Source organism: Chenopodium quinoa, unplaced genomic scaffold (assembly GCF_001683475.1).
Source record: "Chenopodium quinoa cultivar QQ74 unplaced genomic scaffold, ASM168347v1, whole genome shotgun sequence".
NCBI classification, from domain to species: Eukaryota; Viridiplantae; Streptophyta; class Magnoliopsida; order Caryophyllales; family Amaranthaceae; genus Chenopodium; species Chenopodium quinoa.
This window is the reverse complement of record NW_018744874.1, coordinates 2,480,214-2,505,207: the sequence shown is the minus strand read 5'-3', so window position 1 is coordinate 2,505,207 and position 24,994 is coordinate 2,480,214. Positions and strand designations below refer to the sequence as shown.

At 34.9% G+C, this 24,994-nt stretch overlaps 2 protein-coding genes and 1 non-coding gene across 4 annotated transcripts; 2 read left to right on the top strand and 1 right to left on the bottom strand.

Annotated features, from left to right (window-relative positions):
• Positions 1–1,085: 1,085 nt before the first annotated feature.
• On the top strand, positions 1,086–6,214 carry LOC110705180 (B-box zinc finger protein 19-like). 2 transcript variants are annotated; one of them, XM_021883033.1, is made up of 6 exons: positions 1,086–1,354; positions 4,082–4,178; positions 4,254–4,369; positions 4,488–4,727; positions 4,824–4,912; positions 5,670–6,214. In XM_021883033.1, the coding sequence occupies exons 1-5, from the start codon at positions 1,262–1,264 to the stop codon at positions 4,905–4,907; spliced, it is 630 nt and encodes a 209-aa protein (XP_021738725.1). In that variant the 5' UTR covers positions 1,086–1,261; the 3' UTR covers positions 4,908–4,912; positions 5,670–6,214. The 2 variants fall into 2 exon arrangements, with proteins under 2 accessions (XP_021738725.1, XP_021738724.1); XM_021883032.1 differs by having other exon boundaries at positions 4,818–4,912.
• A 1,453-nt stretch (positions 6,215–7,667) lies between these two features.
• On the top strand, positions 7,668–11,348 carry LOC110705179. The gene is made up of 4 exons (XM_021883031.1): positions 7,668–8,286; positions 8,830–10,147; positions 10,234–10,280; positions 10,437–11,348. Exons 2-4 carry the CDS (start codon positions 9,722–9,724, stop codon positions 10,840–10,842), a joined length of 879 nt encoding a protein of 292 aa, XP_021738723.1. The 5' UTR covers positions 7,668–8,286; positions 8,830–9,721; the 3' UTR covers positions 10,843–11,348.
• Positions 11,349–23,934: 12,586 nt separating this feature from the next.
• Positions 23,935–24,006, bottom strand: TRNAG-UCC. The gene has a single exon. It is a non-coding gene; the product is annotated as a tRNA-Gly (tRNA).
• Positions 24,007–24,994: the final 988 nt, after the last annotated feature.

Here is a 24,994-nt window from a genome sequence, read left to right as displayed (position 1 = left end):
CATTTTTCCAAGAATCCTCCTCCCACTCTTCCAGTTCCCGGAAGGAAGGAAGCTTCCCACCGTCATGGTCTAACTTCCTCCGCTGATGCCGGGTATGCGGAGGAGTTCGATCACGAGGCGGTGGCATATTCTGTGCCCTCATTGCCTCCATGAGTACTGCCAGCGCTCTTGCCACCTCCTCCGAACTGGGCCCCGTCAAAGGGGTCCCCGGCCGAGTGTGGTAATGAGGCCGTGCAGCCGATGGTTGGCTTTGGGACACCGAATATGTCCTATGATCAGACTGACCCCTGCTAGACCGAGAGTGGTCCGGCCTATATTGAGAGTCATGCATTATAGGAGATAGGGAATCCTCCTTGTGTGATCCTCCCCCCGAGCCGGCACCCTTGGGAGAGTTCCGGTCCGGCGAGGGCGATGGTGTAGGGGTTTTAGGCTTTTCGCCCGCTCCTTGACGGAGGCTTTTGCTCTTGCGGTTCTTAGCCATGGCTGCTAAGACAATTGCAAGATGATCTTGGTTAGGAATTTGGCTTAAAGATTTTTGAAAGTCTTCCCCACAGACGGCGCCAAATTGTTTCGGTTGAAAACAATGGGACCTTGCCGAAGGTCCACTAAAATGGAGAAGACTGGATTCGATCCAAGCTGTGTTGGGCCGAAGGTTTCCTGCACAGTGAACACACGTAAACTAGCCTCGGGGGTGTTTCCGAGGAAGGCCCCTCCGATGCTAAAGTCAGTACAATGTGTAAAAAGGAAGACACTATGCAAGAGAGTTTGTAGCTTGAGGCTTTTGTGGAGTATTCCTCAATGCGAGAATGAGCATATGAGCTGCAATAATCGGTGTATGAGATAATGCAAGTGATGATGCATGTGTTGTTGTGTCTGATAGTGTATGTGATGTTATGAGATGTCAATATGAGGGCTTTTATACCTCATCATGCTTGGAGAGGTTGGGCTTTAGCCCAATTGGCTTACTTTGTGGGCTGACTTTTGACTTTTGAGCAATTGGAGAGTTGAACCTTGACCTTGGGCTTTTAATTGGATCATTTAGTGCTCCGGCCCAATTTTGACTAAATTGGACCCAAACAACTTATACTTAATTTTATTATAACCCTTCTTCTTCAATCTGCCATTTCCATCAAATACAACCCAAAGTTTCAATCTTTATTGATTTTTTGAATTGCCCATCATCAAATCCATGGAAATTCCATCCAAAAATATGATTTTGTGATACTTGAAGCTCAGAATTTGGAGAAAGAAAGAGGGAAAAATGAGGACTTTGTGTGATGTTTGTGAAGGTGCTGCTGCAATCTTCTTTTGTGCTGCTGATGAGGCTGCGCTTTGCCGTGCTTGTGATGAGAAGGTACTTTCTTTTATCTGGGTTCTTTTGATTTTTTGGTAATTTTTGATTAGTCTGTATTAATTTGATTGTTGTTGATTTAATGATTTTTTGATGGGGTTTTGATTAATTGCTACTTTAATTGCCTTACCAATTTAATGTATTCATTAGATTTAGTGATTTAGCTTAATTGGTAGTTTTTTGGGTTTGTGTTCAAAATCTAGTATTCAAATTAGGTAAGTGGAAGAATCAAGCTTATCCAAAGTGATTTTCTTTTTTTTTTTTTTTTGCTTGGTGATGTAGAGAGAGCAACTAACATGCAAATGATGTAGACAAGATTCGATCTTAGGCCATCCATATCTATACAAGTTAATGGGTGCACTATGTGTGGTTGGAAATTCTAGTGGTTCTAGAAAGTTTTTGATATGATTACCCAATAGGTTGTTTGGGAAATTTTTTTAATAAGGATTTCTAAAGTATAACCAGTAGTCCAGTACCTGTACTTCGTAGTAATGTGAATTTTTCAGAAAATACTGAAATTAGGCTTAAGCTATCCGGGAAGAAGAAAGTTCGGGCCACATACAATGCTATATTTGGCATTTGCATACAGTAAGGTTAGTTTGGCTTGTCAGTGGCTGTGGTGTTTATGGGAAGTTTGAATTGAATGTGACATGTGGTTGCACATGTTGAGTTTCGAGTCAGCCCGGAGTTGTGTGGAGGGAAAATCTTGAATGTGACTTGTTTCAAGATGTGGAGGATTCCATTAAACTGTCTCTTTTATGGTATAAGATGTGGGGTGGAGGCAGGGTGTTAGGTGGGGATAATTGGGTTAGGGTGTTTTGCTGTCATTTGTTGTGTATTTTCTGGTTAAGGACCAGCTGATGGGATCAAATGTCTTCCATCAACTTTGCTTGATGCTCCTGACAAAAGCTACATTCTCACATAGAAGCGTATGTTTTGTTATATAATCTCCTCAGTCTGGAAGCATTGTTGTTACCAGGTGTAATTTAGGAGCTTGAATAGGTCTAAGCTACATTTTTGCTTCTTTGGGCATCTGGAGTTCCATTTGTTTGCATTACCTTTGCTCACCGGAAAAGAATATTCGGTGTTATATTTAGGTTCTATCCTACGGACTTGGGGCCCTATTTCTTTTGTGGAACTCGTCACAAGGATGTTTATTCTGGTTGACCGCTTTTGGTAGTTATCAGTAAATGTAAAGTAGGATTGATTTAAAAAGATTCTTGTAAGTTATAACTTATAAGCGGTGTTCTTCCTCACACCTATTCACTTAGCCTTATCTCTCGCTTTGGTTCCATCTTTTCCTCCAGCTTCTTTTTACTCCCTCCTCCCGTTCTCTTCTCCTTTTCTTTTCTTTCCCTATTGTAGTTTGTGGAAGCATTTTGCTTGAAGTTCAATTTTGATTTGGCAAATATATATAGTAACAGGCATTGGCAAAGATAGAGGAAGAGATTAGAGAAATGTATTTTTCAACTTTGTGTTTTGACTTTTGACGTATAAGCTGTGTGATGGCAGTGCATTCTGATTACCTGTAGTATGAAACCTACAATTATTTGTAGCTTGAATCATCCACAGATTCCTTGTTGTTTACTTCAGATGATTTTGATGTGAAAGTAAATCTACTGATCTCTGTGCAAATAGCATAAATTCTAGTGTTACTGCAACTTAAGAAGAATTAGACCTCTATAGCCAACCATTCAGAGTAAAAATTTGAACCTTGGGAATATAAACTATAAAGAGTTAAAGATAGGTTTTTTAATTAATCGATACTCCACCTGTACCTGAATAAAATTCTTATTTATATGGGGTGTAATTTAGGAGATAACTTGTAGTGGAATTATTAAGGTGAATAAAAAAAGATGTTGATGGTGATAGAATATGAATATATTTTTCTTGAGTAAGTCCAGCAAAACAATATTGATTTAGGTGCCTTTTTTTTTTTTTTCCTTAATTCTGAGAAAATATAATCTTAGTTTCTTCTTTCAGTACTTTAGTGTCAGAATTATGCTTTGGAAATGGAATTGGTCTTGTTTATCCTTCTCCTAATCAGTGTTTTCTCTTAATTTCGGAATAAAAAAAAATAAAATTTATTTTGTAACAGAGGTCTAAGGATGTAGTACCTATTATTCATCAAATCAAATTGAATAAATCTATATGGACTGATTTGAGTGAGCATATTTTATGCTCACAGTATGCTTGATAAATAAATCAGTTATTAGTGGAAAAAATTAATTAAATTATAATTAGTAATGAGGAAGAATGAACAGCAGTTAAGGAAGAAAGGAGGAAGATGCACAGTGTGCATGTGACATACATGAAAGATTGGGAAAGTTAGTAAGTGGCAAAATGGCATGGAACTTAACTAATTGGCTGGTGTATTTTAAATAGAATAGGAATAAATTTTTTTTGGCTGTTGTCTCACAAAATTCATGTTTTAAAAGGTATTTTCTGACAAACTAATACAGTACTATTTTGTTACCAAATACCTAATACAGCAAATTTCTGTTTTGCTGTTGAGAAGACTGATCTTACTTCATAGCCTTAAAAACCTTTTATTTTAGCTTATTGTTTTTTTATACTGAGTATCTTTCTTTAGAGTCTAGACTAGTGTGTTAATTTACAGTTGAGAGCTTTGATATTTTTATTATGGATCATATATTCATATTGGACCAATACTTGATGTACAAAAGAATTCCTTTTTTAATATATAATTTTAATGAGTTGGAGTGGCAGGTTCATATGTGTAACAAGCTTGCTAGTCGACATATACGTGTTGGACTTGCTGCCCCGAATGCTGTACCAAAATGTGACATTTGCGAAAATGCACCTGGTGGGTAGCTTTCTGCATCAGAGTGGTGTTTTTGTTTTCCTACTGTAGAGTTGATTGATTAGCCCATGTATGCAGCTTTCTTTTATTGCGAGATTGATGGGAGTTCGCTTTGCCTGCAATGCGACATGGTTGTTCATGTTGGCGGTAAAAGAACTCACAGACGATATCTCTTATTGAGGCAGAGAGCAGAGGTCTGTGTCTCAATGCTGATTACTGATTAGTGTTGGTCTGCTTGTTGCATCTTTTCTTTTCTTAGGGATTTTGTTTTAATTTACTTAAATTCCGTCACTGATGGGTATTTGCATGTAGTTTCCAGGGGATAAATATGTCAATGTTGAAGACATGAGCTCACAAGGGACACAAGGTGATCAAATGGAAGTTAGGAGGGAACCAAATCAATCATCTGACGCAATTGTGATGGAGAAGGAGCAAAATCATGTAGTACATGTAGATGGTAATGGTGTTTCTGATGCTCAAATGGATAACAAAATGATTGATCTTAATGCCAGACCCCAAAGGACTTCTGGGCAGTCTCCTAACAATAACCAGGTGCATGTCGCGACTCGTTTATAATAATTTGCCTTTTTTAAATAATATAAAATATGTTGCTGATAACTGGTATTCCTCTGGCTGATTAAGACACAGGGAATGGACTATGTTCCTGGAACTAATGGTGATTCTGCAAGTGTTGTTCCTGTTAGATCTTTTAAAAGTGAGCCGGAAAAATGAATCAGGTTATTACTACTTATAACTGTAATTTGCTAACTAAATATCATGGTGTTTCTTTAATGTCGTATTTTCAGTGGTGATATTGGAAAATGTCACTTTTTGAAATAATGGTTCATGAGCTCCAGTTGTGGCAAATTGTTGGAATTTAGAACCTTGGCTGGTCTCTCTCTCTCTTTCTCTTTTTTTTTTTTTTTTTTTTTTTGGGTGGGGGGGGGGGGGGGGGGGGGGGATAAGGAATGGAATTTGTACTTGCTACCTTTGTATACCGGCCCTCAACCTGATTGTTTTAGCAGCTCTTAGGTTGAACATTTTTTAGGAAGATGTATGAAGTTACATTTACTAGGAAGTGCAATAAGCTGCTTGGTTGGTCACGTGAAGTTCCACCTGCTTGAGGGGCCCTAGGTCACTAACTACATTTTTGCCTGCCAAATAAACTTCTCATTCTTCCACTTCTTAGGAGCTTCTACTTCCCATGTCAACCAAACAAGCACCTTTCCATTTTCATGTATGAACCTTTTGTCTGATTCTTTCCTTCCTCTAAAGCAGATAAATAGAACGTATAGTATGCGAATTTTAATAATTAATATGGGAGTGGTGGGAAATTTATTTTGATTCAAGTATCTGCTATAGTTTGGAGTCTTAGAACTGGTAGCTTACTTCTGCATTTTGCCTGTAATTTCTAAGCAATGACTGATAGTTTATCTTCCTTTTGAGATTGCATACCGAGTCTAAGAATAATCTGATTGCTATCTTCATTTTCAGATCGCAAAATGCAAATATGCTTACTGAAGGCCCCATAATCCTGATTATACCTTGGGACTTGAAGTTTATTCTTGCATGTAAAAAGCCAAAGTCATAGGCTTTAAAAAAACATTCATATGAAGTCCCTTATCTTGGCATGCCCCTGAGGACAAACTCCATAACTTAAACTGGGTGTTCTTTGTAAGTAGAGTGGATTCACTGTGGCCATTGTTACCATCGCTGAAGTAAGTGATTACGGATAAATGATATTGCTCAGGCTGAAACTCCATATATGTGTACAGGTGTGAATTGTTACACACCGGTGAAGATGAGAGAAAGTAACCACTTTATAAGCTGTTGGAGTTGCTCCCTTCATTGATTTTTGGGATAAAACCTTAATTAGGCTTATAAGTGGTTTTATTTTCCTCTTTCTTCATAGACATGGCTCAGCTCCAATTCCAATTTTCTCAAAATTTAACATTGTATGGTCTAGGTTCAAGTAAAAATGTTTTCAGCAACAAATTTTCATCTAGTATACAGTGTTTGAAGCATCTGCTATATTTCTTTATAGTGATAAAGTATTCAAGTCTTGGTAGCAAAATTAAGTAACTTAGAAATCATTAGTATGACAAGGGTCGGGCATGGTGCTCACAGTTTTCATCAGCTCCTTCATTCTGCATCATTTATTTTTCTCGAGTTATGGCATGAATCCACGACTCTTTGAACCTTCGAACACTTGAAGATTTTTGAGCCTTCGAGCATGTACTTGGAAGGGGTAACTGCTAGTCTGGTACCGTGGTTCATGATCTCTTGAAGCAGACCAATTAAGTTAGTGAAAAATGAGCTGAAAGAGAAATCATGCACCCTCTTAAATCAAAGCCTAGACCTGCAACCATAACATGGCTGCCTAAAATATACATGGCCTAACATTTGGCCCGCAGTCGGACCACACAAGGTAGCCAACATAACCCATAGCAAGATCTGGCCCTGCTTGCTCCCACAGTGCAGCCCACACTCATGTACAGAAGATTTATATCGCTATTGACAAGAGGAGAGATCAGGAGTCTAGCTTATGTCAATTGTTTTAGCATAGTATCTCTGATCTCGTATCTTTATCCCATTTTCTAATCCCCACACTCTCATTCCTACATAACACGTCCTGTGTATGTCATAGTTATGCCACATTCCATATGCAATTTCATGCATGCTAAATCCAATCAATGTGGCAAAATTACATGTACAAATAAAAATTGTGACACTAAATCAATGTTAAAATTTCATAATTTCTCCCAATCTTAATATTTTTGTAAAACAAGGATTATATATTCAAACTATTTTTCAAAAACAAAAAATGAATTAAAAAAAAAATTTCACGCTATTATGTAACCTTCACTTTCAGACTACTGACCTGTCTGACCACATATCCAATGTATAGTTATGAAGGTTTAGAATCTGAATCTTTAGTTGATAAAATTCTGTCTTGGAATTTAGCATCTAAGAAAAATCCTAGATGCTTGCTCTGGCATGTCTTACACAACGGATTTTGAGAGCAGTGAGAACACAAAAGCAGATGATTTTGTGATTGGGGTCAATGGTTTCACAAAAGCAGATGATTTTGTGAGTTGGGATAATTTCTTTGTTTGTTCTTAGCCCAATTGTGTTTTCCTCATTTCATTTTTACTTTGAAGTGTATTAAGAAACTCAGTTTATGATAGGAAGTTGTATGACTAAAGCAAGTATGGGCTGTGATTAATCATAACAGTATTGTATATCTAGTAATAGTAAATCTGACTAAATTCATTTTATTTTTAGGGTTGACCTAATATACTTAGGGGCTTTAGTACCGATGGACACGCACAATAAGTCTTGTATAAGCAAACTTACGTTAAGTGTACTAAAAGATGGTCAATTTGAGGGTAGCTTTAATCCGTCTTATAATAACTTGATGTAAGTTCAACTTAAATAAGAACTAGTGATATATTTATTAATAACCAAAACTAATTCATGATTATGACAATAATCTTTGGTGATTACTCAACATAATCTTACAATATTTATCCTATCTTTACCCCTATATTCAAATTTCCCTTGTTGCTCATCAATTCTTATCAAAATTATTGAAATAATATAATGCATTTAACCTCTACTCTATCTTATTCCTACAAAAAAAATTTACACTTTTAATTTTAGGTAGTAAGGCATAGTCAATTAAGCTTAAGAATAGTGAAGTGGATTTTTTTTTTTTTTTTTTTTTTTTTTGACAAAGTGAAGTGAATTTAGAGACAATAACATTCACTATAGCTGGTGGAAGCAGTGGGCAAGCTGTGGTATATGGGTCTCCCCCGCGAGCAGGTCGCGGACTAAACTGTTGTTGTTGTTGTTGTTGTTGTTGTTGTTGTTGTTGTTGTTATTGGAAGTTAACTTGTTGAGCAGGATAGGCTGCGGTAAAGGTAGGTGGACTGCGATAGGGTCGCGGACTAGTCTGACTTAGGCTCTTCATTGTTTACTACACACTTTAATAACATGACACTCTCCCTTTAATAAAAGAAAAATACGGATCATCGTAGCCTTTTGCCCTCTCTCGTCCCTCTCCTCTCCGTTCTCCATACTTGTATCCCCCATTGAAGCAGATTCTGTGGTAAGTTCTTGTTTCCTTTTGTGTTCATCATATCAATTTCACAATTTAGGGTTTATATTTGATATAATTTAATTTAATTGTCTGTGCTGTTAGATTAGTTAGGGTTCTAATTACTATTTTATTACGAAAATTATGAGCCTAATTTGACAATTGAACCGAATATCCCTAATATCACGAACCTTTTTTGATAATTTAATCAAATTTGGCTTTTAATGTATTGTAGAACCCTTCAATTTTAGGATTAACCTATGAAATTAGACCTCTTCTCTTTATTATTGTGCAAAATTGTAATACTTGTCTGAAATTTATAATGGAAAATCCAAACTATGGGTTCTAATAACTATCATTACGAAAATTATGAGCCTAATTTGATAATTGAACCGAATATCCCTAATATCACGAGCCTTTTTTGATAATTTAATCAAATTTGGCTTTTAATGTATTGTAGAACCCTTCAATTTTAGGATTAACCTATGAACTTAGACCTCTTCTCTTTATTATTGTGCGAAATTGTAATACTTGTTTGAAATTTATATATGGTAGGCACAATGGACAATCCTCTCAAAAATGGTAGTTGTATTAAGAGACGAACATCACCCACTCGGCAGCCTACCTACTTTGCTATCGAAGGATCACCATTGTTAGAATTACTGTCTTTGAGGGTATTAATCACGGATTGATGGAAGCCGGTGATAAGTCTGAGGCTCTCTTTGTTCAAATATTTGGTCATATTCGCCTAATTGATGAATATGGTAATGAATTCACTTTCTTTAAAAGAAAGTCCGTTGAGGCTAAATTTGTCTATTTAGATGGCACAAGTGACTCTTCGGTAATCCTCCAAAGTTCTGATTTTGACAGCCCTCACTGTTTGCCGAGTAAATTTTATGTTGATTTCTATCTTAGAGACAAGCATCGTAGTATAGTAATTGTGGACAGTGGCGGACCCAGGAATTTCCGACTGGTGAGTCACAATCGATAACTAAATATGTAAAAAAATTTTTTTACCAAAATTCCTAAGAAAAATTATTTACAAAGATCATCCAAATAGAAAATTGACAAGATTACAATACTAACTTATAATTAACAAGCTTAAAATTGACCTAAAATAATAATCACAATAATTAACAAACTAATTTATTTATTTAATTTTTTTTTTAAGAAACTTAATAATTTTTTTGTGCCCTGGTGATTTGACCCACCAGGCACAAAGGCAGGTCCGCCGCTGATTGTGGATGATTGCAAATTTTTTGATTGTACTAACTTCGTTGTTTACGACAAAGTACAACAATTTGACTTTTATCACACAATTTATGTGAGTTATGTTATATTTCATTGTGCCCTCGTAGCTTGTGTGTCTATTGTAGTTGAAAATAATGGTGAAGACACCGAGGCTATATGTGCTCAAGTTAGCGGTACGATTACTGCTAGCAATGAAATGAGTGATATGTCGTTCATAGATCGTACTATTTTCGATAAGTCAGAGGAGTTGACCTACGGTGCTGTGAATATATCGTCGACATTTGCTGTTCCTAGCCATTCCGTGCTTCAAATTCATTCAAATATCAAGGTTAATGATGACAATGTTGCTGCTATTTTGAAATTTGAACCTTATGGCAAACCCGGCTTAGCCTTTCAAGATAAAATTTTTAGGGAGAAATCTTGTATCCGAGTGTTTGTTGAGTTTGCACCGGCTAAAAGTGTCCTCCTTGAATATCCGATAAGTGAATGGAAAGGGCTGAAAACATTTGAAAGGGGATTTGATGAAAATATCATAGAATTTTTTGAAGATCAGTATGTGAACTTGATGATTGAGATGCCTACTTTTACGAGGCCAACAAATAAATTTCTAAAGAAAGACCGGGTTAGTACTATGTAATAGTGCATTTGTTTGATGTTTTATTCATGTTTTAGATAACAAACTTGACTTGGTTCTTTCTTTTGTTATAGCTCATTTATATTCAACCACATTTGGAACATTTGAGGGAGATGGAATGGTAGGTTGCTTTCCTTTTCTTTTTGAAAATAGCCTAGGTTATTATTGTTGATTCCTATATTAACGAGCATTGCATAAAAGCACTTTTGAAAGTCGATGTTGTTGTTGTACTATGGTGTGAAATAACTTTCATTTTTTTTTTTTGTATTCTCTCTAGGAACACATATTCTGACAGTTATGATCGTGATGCACTTATGGAGATTTTTTCAGTGTCTGTACATCCTATTTGCGGTGATTGTGATTCATTTCGCCTCAAGGGAATTATTAAGGCAACTGATGGATCAAGAAACACGGTTCTTTTTGATGGAGACAAATTGCCTGTCGATTTATTCCCCAATGAAAATGTTCGACTAAAAGGTCCCCGTTCTTGTTATAGAGGTGAATATTTTGGTATATACTGTGATTTGAAGGACGATGAGGGACGAGAAATCAGCTCAGGATATGCGACATATGATTTGAGCACAATTAGTTCCTGGTATAATAGGCGCATCTGTTCAGTTGTAAAAGGAATATGGTTTTGCAACTTTGCATTACACAATTTTCAGCGATGCTGTACAAGCTAAACTTAAGTTTAGCTTAGAATGTTTGGATTCAACAGACGTGCGAGTTGAAGTTGGTGGGTGGGCTGTTTGCAGATATGGTAACTTTGGATATTCTTCTCATTATGCGAGAAAGTATTATCAGAGTATTCTTTTTGGAGAGCCTGGGTCCGTGAAGTTAATCAAAGGTCAAATTCCGTTATTAAAATCCATAGTTGCTGTGCCATTGAATTCAACTCTCATTGTGTTGGCTAACTTCCGGGTGTTCTGTGGAGATATATGTCGCGAGGTTTTGAGTTATAGCAATTCATTCAACCCTGTAAAGCCTCAACGTCCAGAAATCAGAAATGATGTAGTGCACGGATCCAACTTTAGGTTGTTAGTTTCTGTAGAATGGACTGGCATATTATGCTTGTAGTTGTAATGTAGGTTATTGGTTTGACATATTAGGTATATTTGGTTGTTAGAAGGGTGTTTATGGACAACTATGGTTAATTTATTTTTATATTTATCACGATCCTTAACTTCCAGTATTACTTGTTGATTTTTTTTTTTTTTAATTTTAAATCTTACCTTTCAATTATAACATTGGCTCTAAAACTCTAAATGACTGCTTAATGCATTTTAAGATGTATGTGTCATATAGATGATGCAACAGGAACACTTGGACCAGAGAGTCCTTGTGTCATTATATTACTATTGCTGAGTCCATTGGAGTATTCTCTTGTTTTAGTTATCAAAAAGCTACTTGGAATGTATATTACCCAACAAGGTTGGGGTTATTTCACCACTAGGGTAGAATTGGAGGGTATTGTAAAATAGTGGCTTGTTCTTCTCAGAGTAATTATGGTTGAGAGTAGTAGCCCGATTCTTGGCTGGTTGAGGAGCTAGTTCAGCCTGGTTTCTTTCATGGACTCATACTTTTGCGTTGCTTAAACTGTAGCAAATGGAGGATTGGAGGTTGCAGCCAAGTGTGAGGTATTTTTGGAATTCCTTTTTATTGATTTTTTAGTTGTTTTCTTGATTGTTATAATTGGAGTTGGATTTTGGTGTTATTTTTTAGAAAAATAAATTATTTTGGCTTTGCTTTTGAAATTTAGGGGGGATTTGGCTTGTTTTTGTGCCTTGAATTGATAATTGACCTTGACTATGGAGAATAGACAAATTGAAGATCTCTAGATGAAAGGTCTCTTAATGACTTCCTTATGTTGCCTTGGGTGTCAACTAGAAATGCTAGTAATATTAGCCGTTTAGCCGATCATCTGGACACAATATTGTTTACTTTGGCCACCGATCTAGTATCAACACCCCGAGCTCTGGTTTTAGTAGTCATAGGTCACGTTCTAGCTTCAAGCCTAACTCAATTGTTGGTAGAGCCTGGGATGCATTGAGGCATTTTTTTGGTTTACTTTCGTGGTCAACTTTTGGGTCTATCACAGCCTTTGGTGTTAGTTCAGAGGGAAAATGCAATTATGATCAAGTAAATACCTTATTTAACCTCTTTTAACTGCCTTTTATCTTCATCTTAGAAGATATTGAACCATATTCTGGTAGCTGAACGATGGAAATCTCATAATTGTTCCTTTGAATTGAACCTTGGAATCTGTGTTTATTACGTAGAGCTTTGATGATTTCATGCTTAAAGAAAGTGTGCTTACACCTGTGTACTGTGATACTCTGATGCAGTTTCTTTCCTGTAACAACCTTTCCTATATCTAGGTGGATTGAATTTTCTGTGAGGTTTAAGGTCTAATAGAATTCTTTCTAAATGCATTTGCTTTTTTGATGGATTGGGAACCAGAAAAATGTTACTGTAAAAAAATTTCTTCTAAAACTCTGCCTGCAATCATGGCCTCGTGGGAGAAAAGATGGCCTGGTTTCAACTAGGGAAGGGGTGATCTGCTAAGCATCTAATGTTACTAGCATTTTAAGATTTCTCATGAGAAAAAAAAACCATGGAGTGAGTAATTTACTTCCATGGCTACGCTCGTTAACCTCCTTGACTCCTGTCCTTCTTGCTCCTCTTTCTCACAGACACAGTCAAAATAAAATTGTGACAGCTCTTACTGAAAGAAGTAGGCCTTTCTGTTCCTGCAGAACTTGATGCTGTTTTCAAGCGCAACAAAATCAATAGGCAGCCAGAACTTTTCATAATTACCACTTCTCTATTTTCATGCGACTCTAGAGATGGTTACTTATTTCCTTTTGTGATTTTAAAATTTTCAATTCAACTATCTAGGCTGCTATACAGACTCGGTGCACCCATAATTATAGTTTCTTACTGTGTATTAGCCGCAATTATCCTACCTTTGCTTTGTAATACCTACCTTACGGTGAACTCATTCGTGGATGAACCTTTTGTAGTTGAATGGGATTATAAAGTATTAATCTATCCATATTTTAGCTGACTTTGACTCTGCTAGTTGCTAAGGGTGAAGTTGTGAACTCAGTTGTCAAATGCATCTTTGTTAGTTTACATTAACTGTTTCTTTGGTGTTTTGCACTTGAACATTCATCTGCTGTTCTATGCTCTACCTGCATTTATCAGATGAGACAGACGTGGCTACGATAGTTGGCTTGAGCCATACTGTGTTGCCCCTCTGTATTGTGGGTGCCAATGCATCTTTATTTGTTTCTGATTCTTTCTTGCTTCTTCTAATATGTTGCCTGCTTGTGCTTTGAACATATCAGCTAGGAGTTGCCACAACTTGCGAATTGCAAATTATTCAGCCCAAAAGTTCTTATAAATGTCTGTTACCCTTAGACATTAGACCTTAGAATCTGAGCTTTTGATTGTGAATCAGTTACCCTTAGACATTAGACCTTAGATTCTGAGCTTTTGATTGTGAATCAGTTACCCTTAGACCTTAGTAAGGAAAACTCAATAACGTCAAGGGCATAACTTAATAAAACCCTTTTATTTTTGTTAGAGATATGATATCATGAGATTTTGTATTTATTAGGAGTTTGGTTTGTTATATTTATGTGAATATTGTATATTTGGCAAGTCTATCTTGTTAGGAGTTTTAGGCAAGTTAGATATTCTATTGTATTGAGTATATATTTGTGATTAATGGAATACAGAAGGCTAAGCCGTTTTCTCCACATCTTTCTCCACTTAACATGGTATCATGCCTCTCTAATTTCTAGAGGCTAAGCCATTTTCTCCACATCTTTCTCCACTTAACAGTATTAATCTTATAAGCAGAATTCATGTTGGTTTCGATACCATGTTAAAAGACCAACTCAACCAAAAGATTAAGATGATGGTTAAAGTCTAGAAATATGTTTTATATTATACTCTATATCAGTATTTCAGTATGTTTCAAGAAATTATTTCTCTTAAGGATAATATATTCAAACATCTCTTCACAGTTCACACTACTATAGTATTATGTAACCTTTACTTTCATACTACTGACCAGTGTCCAGTTGACCACATATAAGGTAGGTTGGTTAGTTTCAGCTTATCACGAGGGTTTAGAATCTGAGCTTTTGATTGTGAATCAGTTACCCTTAGACCTTAGTAAGCCAGATTCAAATGTCTGCTTCAATTCTTCAAAAAAAAAAAAAAAAATGTCTGTTTCAAAAAGTAGTGTGGTACCCTAGTAATGTGGTAAGGCTTTGCTCGAAAGTTGGCCAACCTTTTCCAAATATGAGAGCCCTTATTAAAGGGTGTTGGACTGGGCTTTGAATCTATGTATTTCTCCCTAATTAGTTGGGCCGCCCATTCTTTATTAGCATGGATGGTCCAACTTAAAGGTTTAATTTCAGTTTTGTTTATTACTTTCTAAATTAAATATCGTTCGTTATTTTATTTGATTTTCTATGCAATTATCCTTACTTGTTTTTGCAGGATCGATATTGTTAAAACCCCTAAAACATGTAACAAATTCTAAGAGCACCCTTCTAAGATCTGTCCTCCGCAACATAAACTTGTACAGCAACGTACTCTATGATACACTGGTAATTTAGATACTAAAACCGTGTCCATCAAGATTATTACTCCTATATATATAATACTTGACAATGTATTTTTCTAGATCACGTACTTAGAAATGTCAAATTAGGTCCGGTTCACTTCACCTTAAGAAAATACTACCTCCGTTTCTTTTTAATTGACACTTATTTCTTTTTAGAAAGTTTTTTTTAGCTGACACATTTCCTTTTGGGATAAATTTTTTACCTTACATTTATAAGCTACCCCACTTGCCTTTTCATTTTCTCTCTCTCTCCTCTCTTTAATACATGTGCCTAAATCAAACACGTCAACTAAATAGAAACAGAGGAAGTAATATTCAATAAAATAATTACAATTCAGTAAAAATAGGTTGAGTTCAGCAAAAATAATTTTAGTTTAGTAAAAATCAATAAATGTAAAGAAGAAATAAAATAGAGATTCAGTAAAAAAAATAATTTCAATTAATAAGGTGAAATGAATGGGCCTTACTCTTTAGTTTGGACTACTATCAAGATAGCAAAAAAGCCAATGCCTTGTATGTTTCGCTAATATATAGTTTAGTAGACAAACATTCAATGTAAAGATGAAGTTGCTGTAACGATAATGCATGCTATGTTCATACTCAGTAGCAATATATAGTAATTTTTCAGAAACAGACATTACGACTGATAAAAATTTGCTATTATACTGCCAATAGAATGAATCTTATATCTATCTCAAAAGAATCTTGCTACGAGTGGTTATGAGGTCTTGAGTAGGCTGAACAGATAAATTCCGTCGCCTAAACGTCTAGTTATGTAGGAAAGATACTAATAATGTGCACCTCATTCATTCAACGCACTTCATTAAGGATACCATTCTTCTTTTATACTTTATAGCATGGGATATATTCATCACTCAACATTGTCTGCTGGTATACAACGCATAACCTATAGTCAATTGTGTTACATGGTGCTTATAAATTAATTAATTAATTATTAACATACCATATCATTAGTTATTATCACTATAATCAATATATAGTTTGTAGAGTGTAATGCACTTTTGGACCACACTTCCAGGTCTTGCTTACATAAATTAGGCCTAGTATTTAATTTAGAGTGTAATGTCTACTACGTTGTATATATACATCGTGTGTTTATGTGTATGAGAGATATATGTATGTATCATGGACAAGTTTTTAAAGTCCATCAAAGTGGTAAGTCTCTTTGAACAAAACTGTAATTGTTATCTTACAGCCTGTGAAGACAAGAAAACAGTTACTCTTATTCGCAAACACGAGTGGAGTGAGTCTGGAGCACTCCCTAACGGAGCAGAGTGGAGAGTAAAGTGGATAAAAGGTCCAACTGGTGCTTTCACAGGTAAATGCCGCCTTCATACCATCTACAAAAAAGTCCTGATGGTTCGCCGTGAAGGTGAATGTCAGCAGGGATATATAAGGGTATACCAAGACCGCTGGCCTTCCCCAGATCAGGGCACTGAGGTTGAATGGAACCTCAGCTTGAAGCAAGTCAGTTTCGGAGAAGGTCTTGGGATCGAAGCTCAGCTCACAATCGATTACCAGCAAGTTAGATACTTCCTTGCAGGTCCTAAATCTATGATGTGTAGCTATGACAGATTTGCAACTCCTCGATTGGAGCCTCACACTTCAGCCTGTAAATCGCGCTTGCATAACTGGATAGTGCATCAGCTTGTTGATGCAGAGCAGCTACTGAAACATAAAAAAGATCAGAAGAAACAGAATTCTACTAATGGTAGTAACACTCCTCCACTTCCTCCTACAACTAATAATACTACTACTACGACTACTACTGTTAGTAAAGAGATTGCTGCTGTAAGAACGCCTGTTAGTAACAACGGCGGTCTTCATCAGTTGAGCCAACTTACTGGATGGAACGTAGGACAGGTGGTTCTGAACTACTTCACTCCTGGGGTTGGTGGTGGTTACTCTCATTATAACTCTGGCCACAACGTTAATGGCTCCGGTACACAGACTAACAGCGATGTGAATGTGCATACTGCTGTTGGTAACACCAGAGATGTTTCTGTCAACTTTTATAGCAGCAGATCTTGATCATTCTCAAATGATTTGCAGTAGATAATATTAGCTAGTATGTAATTCATGTTGATTCTGTATCTTAAGCTACTACGGTATTATGTATGACAATTTTTGCTAGATTTTCCCCTAATTTAGGATTCAAACTAGATCAGCTACCTGGCCACAAGATATACAGATCAACAGATGCCCTGAAGTTTATTTGTCACTCAAATTGGCTTAAGTTTTCGCTAAAAGTTAATTATAATTAAGAGTTTACGATATATAATGGCCTAGATAGACTGATAAAATGTTAATATCTAGATAAAATTGTTACAGACTTGAATATGTACTGTAACAAAGCGAAATTTAATAACTCTAGTCAGTAGGCATAATCGCAGTTGCAAACATGAGAATTGGGATTTACTAGGAAATAGAAGTAGATGAGGAATTTAGTTACCTCCAGATAGGTTACTTATGACTTTTAGTGAGTGTTTGGCAAAGTAGTTTTTCAAGTAGCTTTTAGTGGTGGAGGTAGCTTTTATGAAAAGTTAGGATTATTAGATTTTGAAATTAGAGATAGCTTTTGAAGTAGCTGTTGAATATTTGATGTATAGTTTTAAAAATAAAATATTGATTCTTATATGTAACAGCTAGTTAACCACTACTTTACCGAATACTCATACCTAAATTATCTATTTTCACAGCTAATAGCTTGTTGGCAGCTAATAGCTACTTACACAGCTAATTGCTACTTTCACAACTAACAGCTACCTATACAACTATATTTTGCCGAACACGCCCTTAGTTTTTTACAATAAGTCGTAACCGTCATCTCACACTAGGTAAGATTAAAAAATATCTACCACTAAAGTTTTTTTAGGCTTGTAAGTAGTCTGTCTTTTTTATGGGTAATCCATAACCATTTACAAGTAAAATTAAACGTGCTAAAAAGTTGGACAAGCCAACATTTGATAGGATTGCAACCGACATTCAACATTGGTGATAAAGCTAGCTAATTAAGCTTTTAATTTTGTGAGGTTGAAATAAAAATTTGTAAATAGGGTCTTTGGCCTTTGGGTAAGTCATAGGAGCCTTTTAAGTACGAGATTTTGTAACAAAATTTTAAATAAATCGGATGTATAAAAAATATTGTAGAACTGTTATAAAGTTATTTTAAAATGAGCAAAATTTACCCTAATATAAATAAAAGTTATGAAATATTTATAAAGTTACTCTAATTTTATTTGCTTATTGTGCTTTAAAAAGCTCACATGTGATATTATATATTTTGTCTCAATCAATTGGCTAACTAAAAATCAGAACATACCATGCATAGAGTGACCCATGTATGAAATAACTAACACATGCTAATATATCTTTGTCTTCCCGAAAAAAAAAAAAAATCAAGTCGTGTATGGAAGTCTTCAAAGACACATAGCCTTTAATTTATCAAATATTGATTAAATGATTTTTCTTTTTTTAGTGTAAAATTGAAATATTTTTTAAAAATCAATCACAATTTCTATGCCAATTACGTTCAATGTAATTATATTCAAAACCAGACTTTTATTAGTGAATAGTGGGTTAAAAGGAAAAAATTAGTTAGAAAATTGTAAATCTATATTGTTTACTAAAATACAAATTGTCAAACTTTTACCTTAGTAAACACGTGAGTACAGAAAAAATATTTTTATTTTTAATCATCAACGCGTAAAATCTGTAATAAAAGTCAAATTTCAAACTAGTACAATATACATTTAAAGCAAATACTTAAAAAAAAGTTGTAAAATTCAAACACAAAAGTTTGCTCAAACAATCTACTTGGACAAGCCAACTTTCTTGATTGGTGATCATGAAGCTACATACATAGCTAGATACCTAGATTCTTCAATTCTTTAATTTTTGTGAAGAAGAAAACAAAAGTAGTTAATTGCTTGGGACCTTTGGGTAGGTCTAGGGAGTATTTGTTTTGATATACTCTCTTTATGTCCAAAAGTTAGTATGGAATATCAAGTAAAATCTATTTATTATATATAGATTAACATAATTGGAGATCAGAAAGAGCATTATTTGGTGTGTTGGTGTAAGAATTAAATCACAAGATAAAGTGAGTATAAATAATAAAATAAATGAATAAATGTTGTGAGATAAGAAGAGTAAAACAATAAAATGGATCTATCAAATACAGAAATACAGAACAAAGGGAAAAATAATGTTAAATTTAATTTTTAAAAATGCACATAAAAAATGAAAAATGTTAAAATCATTTTTTAAAAAATGAGATAATAATTGACCAATCAAACCATGCATGGTTGCATATAATGATATAAGCATATATAGTGGCCCATGTAAAAATTCTTGGCTAAACAAGACATTCACATATGCTAAACTTGTGATTCAAATAAATTTAGCTTATAGTGAGTCCATATATAACAAAAATCTAGAATAATTTGACTTGTTAAGTCTACTTACAGAATTATTCCGATTCCTTTTCCATTTGCAAATTCTAGCCTACTAGAGGGACTTGCGAAGTTGCGAGTTGCGATTTGTCCAGTTGTGAACATTAATGTCTTGACTCCTCTTTCTGTATGAGGCTTTACATATTTACATTACATTATTTCACTTATTAAATGGGTATTTTATCTTAATTTATTACAAGTAGTTATTTTCTTATCTTATCTCAACTTAGTCATCAACATTTTATTTTATCTGAATCCGTCATCCTTTATTTCATTCGTATTACTCCATTTGTATTACCTATCTTACCGATCTTATTGAACCTTGAAATTTTATTGGAACTTATCTTTATCTTATATTCTTATATTATGTCTTATTTGGACTTATTAACCCTATCTATATAGTCTAATATGAATTTATTAGCTCTTATATAATTTAAAATTCACCATATTAGACATGAAAAAAGGTCAATCTTATGAATGTATGTTTGGTATGATCAAAGTCAACATCGAGACGAGCAACAATAATATGTGGTGCAACCTTAATATTCACATTAATCACGATATATTCTATGGATGAGATTGAGGGATCACAACTTCATACAAGTCATTATCCAAGTCCAATCATGAGTAAAATTCCATCCTATCTCTTATCACAATTCTAGGAACAAAGTGATTGATCATGATAATTTTAAGAATATAATTTTAGGACCAATTTATAATTCACAAGCAAGTTGCAAACCATTAAATTATTGTACTTGTATAATTATAGTAGTACATACTTTGAATCAGGTACTCTATTATATTTGCCTACCTCTATAAAAGGAGATGATATATGTCACAAAATATATCACTTCAAAATACAATTAAACGAGATATTTTTACAAACACGTCAAAAAAATTAAAATTACATAGAAAAGTCGTACAAATTTATTAGCCATGCAATTTCCTGCTTCAGCTCCAACACAAGGGTACCCTCCTTATGGTTATGCCCCGGCACCGTGTTATCCACCGCCTTCGAATTGTGGCTACCCTCCTTACTACTCGTGGGGGTACCCGGCCCCTTATAACGCGTTCCCCGGGAGTGTTTTTAACGCCGGGGGTAACACGAACGGGTCCGGTACGCAAGAGAACGGGGACGTGAACGTTGGGAATAGTAAGGAGAAATCCGGAGGTGTTGATATAGGTAAAATTGGTGGAAATCATGGTAATACTACTGGACAACAAGTAGCTGGTGATGTTACTCTTGGCAACATTGGTGGTCGTGCTTAATCTTTTGATTTTGTATATTTGATCGAATAATTTATAATCTATGTATTAGTTTTTTTTTTTTTTTTTTTTTTTTTTTAAAAAAAGAGGCTATTTTGATTTGTTATGCTTATTATTGTATCGTTAATTAGTTGTGATAATTTGTAACTCGGAAGATTTGCTATCATTTGTATGATTATGATGTCTTTGACAATTTGTTGTCTTTTGAATTTCAAGTTTAATATATTTGAAGTTCAAGATATTTGTGTTATTTTGAGGCTTTTTGTCCATTATAATCAGTAGTAGATTGAACAAACAACTAAACTTGAAACATGATGATACTTTTACTTTTGAGATCTAATCACGTTCTTAATCATTGCCAATTAGACATTTAATAGGGCTGAACCAAACATGCATAACTTCTTTGAGATTAAGTTATATGCACAACATCCCTTGCCAATCACGTGATCCTTTCATGCAATCACGTGCAGCACGCATGTATTAGCTAGATTCGGAACACCATCCTGAGTAATCCCAAGTGCACGATATAATCTGTGGCCAAAAACCAGAAAAAATTAATTATTACTTAAAGACAAGCTACATGCACAATTGTGAATATCAATTTTATTCTATTTTATGAAATTTCGATATTTTCTTTCACTTCCTCACTATATAAGGTATCAAGGGGATTGGTTTTTCTTGCAACACAATAACATGTCTCAAGTGTTTCCACCAGGTTATCCACAAGAACTAAAAAAATATGGCTACCCTCCGCCTTTCCCACCAGGTTATCCACCGGAACAATACGAAAAATATGGCTATCCTCCTCGTCTTCCTTCCGATCACTACCAAAACCAATCCGTGACTAACCACCAATCGCCGCCAAATCCAGCTTCTACTCAGCCTACTGATCAAGTTCATGAATATCCTACCGTTATATTTCCTTGGGGACCAGGTAGCTATATTCCTATAGCGGGAAATGTTTATAATTCCGGCTTTAATGTCAATCATTCCGGTTCACAATCGAATGGAGATGTCAAAGTTGGCAATCGTAACAACTAAACTTAACAATGTACTACAACGTAAAGCTGACCTTATGTACGTTTAATTAAACAGGTCAGGTTTTATATTATTGTGTAACATATGCTATAGCCACTATGTAATGGACTGTCTATCCTTTTATGTTTTTAAGGATCTTTAAACATGTGAACTTTAGATATGTTCATTATGATTGAATAAAGTGAGCTATATGAAAGTTAATTGATCAAATTGAACTTACATTGTGTGTTACGTAACATATGACTTAATTTTACGCAATTAACTTCTTACAAAGAGAATTAACTACCCTACGAATATGTGCTTTTCAAACATGGTGAGGCCACAACAGAATAACGAATATGGGCAAAGGCTAATGTCAATGCAAAATTTTAATCGAAGTCATGATAACTATTGTTTTCGCGATCTATTTCTATTGAAGAGAGCTACTCTAAGGAAGTAAGGATATATGCTTTTCAAACATGGTGGGTATAGAATCACTGATTATTTAACCACCGTCCATGTTTTACAAAAATACATACTTCTAACTAGGGGTGTACACCGGTCCAAAACCGGACCGGACCTGGACCGGACCTGTTTGGACCGGGGACCTGAATTGGGTAATTATGAGGACCGGGGACCGGACCTGAATTAACAGGTCCGGTTCCGGGCCAGACCTGAAAAATCAGGTCCGGTCCGGGTTTGGACCTGAATGGACCTGTTTTGTGTCTTTTTCGTTTTTTTTTTTTTAATACAAAACCTGTTGGACCTGCATATGGACCTGTTTTGTGATTTTTAGACCTGTTGCATAATTTAATAATTACATACAAACCAAAATTATCAATTACAAAACTACATAAAGTCTATAAAGTCTCGATTCTCAAACACCAAAAATACAAATGAGTCCACCGAAAATACAAATAAGTCCACGAAAACTCAGTTTCAATTTTTCAGAATTTGGTTTTCTTCTGCTTTTTTTTTTTTTTTTTTTTTTTAATTACGATTTTCCCGGGTTTCAGGTCCGGACCTGAAAACCCCGAGTTTGGACCGGGTCCGGACCGGGACCGGGAACCTGGATTTTTAAGAACCGGGACCGGACCTGAATCAACAGGTCCGGGTCAGGTCCGGTCCGGTTCAGGTCGGTTCAGGTCCGATTTCAGGTCCGGGCCAATTTTTGTACACCCCTACTTCTAACATTCAAAAAAGTTACATTCCTTTGCTTTTTACATACAAGAGCTAGATTTTCTCTATACATATATGTGCCTTATAAAGTTATAATCATGGGATATGTTCAAAGGTTATGATGATAATGACCCTTTACCCTTAGGTTATCACCCACTAGCTTGAAGCATCTATCCAATTTCTTTTCTAGGCCAATCAAAATTAATCTCCCATCAATACAGACACGTCTTTAGTTGTGACTGGATAACACTGCTGATCATGTGGTCTTATTGTAAAAGGAAAAAATTATGTAAAATCATTAAAAAAAAAAAAAACTTTAATTTATGCTTGTATAAATAATCACTTTACTGCGAATCTTATCACCAAGTAATTTGCTTAGCTTGAATTTTAAGCAGATGCTTTATGCTAGGACAATTGATCTTACATACCTTCTTATATAGAAAGGATTTGTATCTCTTGCTAATATTTTTCATATCACAAAAAACAACATACTTCAACATACATAAGCTTATAATTTCAATTGTAAAATATGGGCCTCGTTGATGCTATTGATAATGTTGTTCCAATTTCTCCAAACTCTAATACTAATTGTGCTCCTCCCTCACCAACACAAACTCCTCCAAAAAATGGTAGTTATTATCATCAATCCAACTTTCAATCAAACTCAAACCCGCCTTGCTATTCCAACCCGAGTTATGGATACCCTCCCGCGTATGCCCCTAATGGTACGTATGGATCGTACTACAACACGGGTAACAATGTGAACGGATCAGGCATTCAAAAGAATGGAGATATCAAAATTGGGAACCGAAGCCAAAGAACTGGAGGTGTTAAGATAGGAAGTATTGGTAGCAACATTGGCAACCAAGGTGGACAACAACTTGTTGGTGATGTTAAACTAGCCAACATTGGCTAATTGTTGGACCACAATAGCTTTATAAGTATTATCTTTGTTGTACTACTAAAAACTATGAACTTCTCTTCCGTTGAATAGGCATAGCCACGCCATTAAGGTGCATGGGGTGTCAGCTGACAGCTCTTATAAAAATATATTACTCCGTATTAATCATTTTTGTTTCTCATAAAAATGTTGCTGTTTTAAGTACTTCGTAATTCAAGTCGCTTAATCCAGTGACAATAATATAGACACCTACTTGTTTAGCAGCTATATAACGTTGACAACCATAAAAATAAAATGCGTTTGCCGGGAGTCGAACCCGGGTCTATTGCTTGGAAGGCAATTATCCTAACCGTTGGACTACAAACGCTTGATGTTCATTAATAAAGTATACTTAGCTTATGTACAGAATTTATTTTTTGCAGTTTGGATTATAGCAAAAACAGATTCAATCCAAATTAATTTGATTTTTGGTTTCTCAAACCAAATCTAAACCGAATTAAGATTCAGTTAAGTCCAAATCAATCCAAATTAATTCGATTTTTCTAATTAGAATTCAATCCAAACTAAAATTTGTTCTCTTGTTTCGTAACATTCAAACCCGAAACCCAAGTTTTTTGTGAGAGACCGAGATACTGAGAAAGGATGATTGAGAATTAGGTTTTATATATATATATATATATATGAAAGGGGAAATGGGTTGGGATACTTTTAAAAGAAAATGGGCTTAATGTAATGGGTTAAAATTTCGGTTTGTAATTTGGTTTTTAGTTTTTTTTTTTTTTAACCCCAAACAGAATCTAAACCGTAATACATATTTTATTTTTTTTCCAAATCAATCCAATCCGGATAAAAAAAAAATTATTTGATCGATTTAATTTTGTTTTAATCTGAATTACTTTGACCCTACTAATTATTTTAATTGTCACCGACTGCTCTAATAAGAAACGGTATGTAAACATTAATTTATGGAATACAAATTCCATTCGAGAAGCATATAAGGGACCAAAATAAAATATACAAACTCCATGTAAGAAGGAACATAACGAGGCTAATTAGTGTTTAAATATTGTATTAAACTATTAATTATGACGAATCACCATGGGACGTATCTGTATGAAAAGGCCAATCAGTAATAAAGAGAATTGTATCTAGTTCATTTTTCTTTATACAATTATCAAAGAAGAATAATCTTATCAAAAGTTACAATAATTAATTATAAATAATCTCCTAATAAACATGTGATGAAATGTTGTTTTAACTTTCAAATAAGTACGTCAAATTTCTTTTAAATTTAATTTGCCTTATGAGCTAGCTAACGTTGTCTATCTTTAAAAATGTGTCTTGTCAAAAAAAAA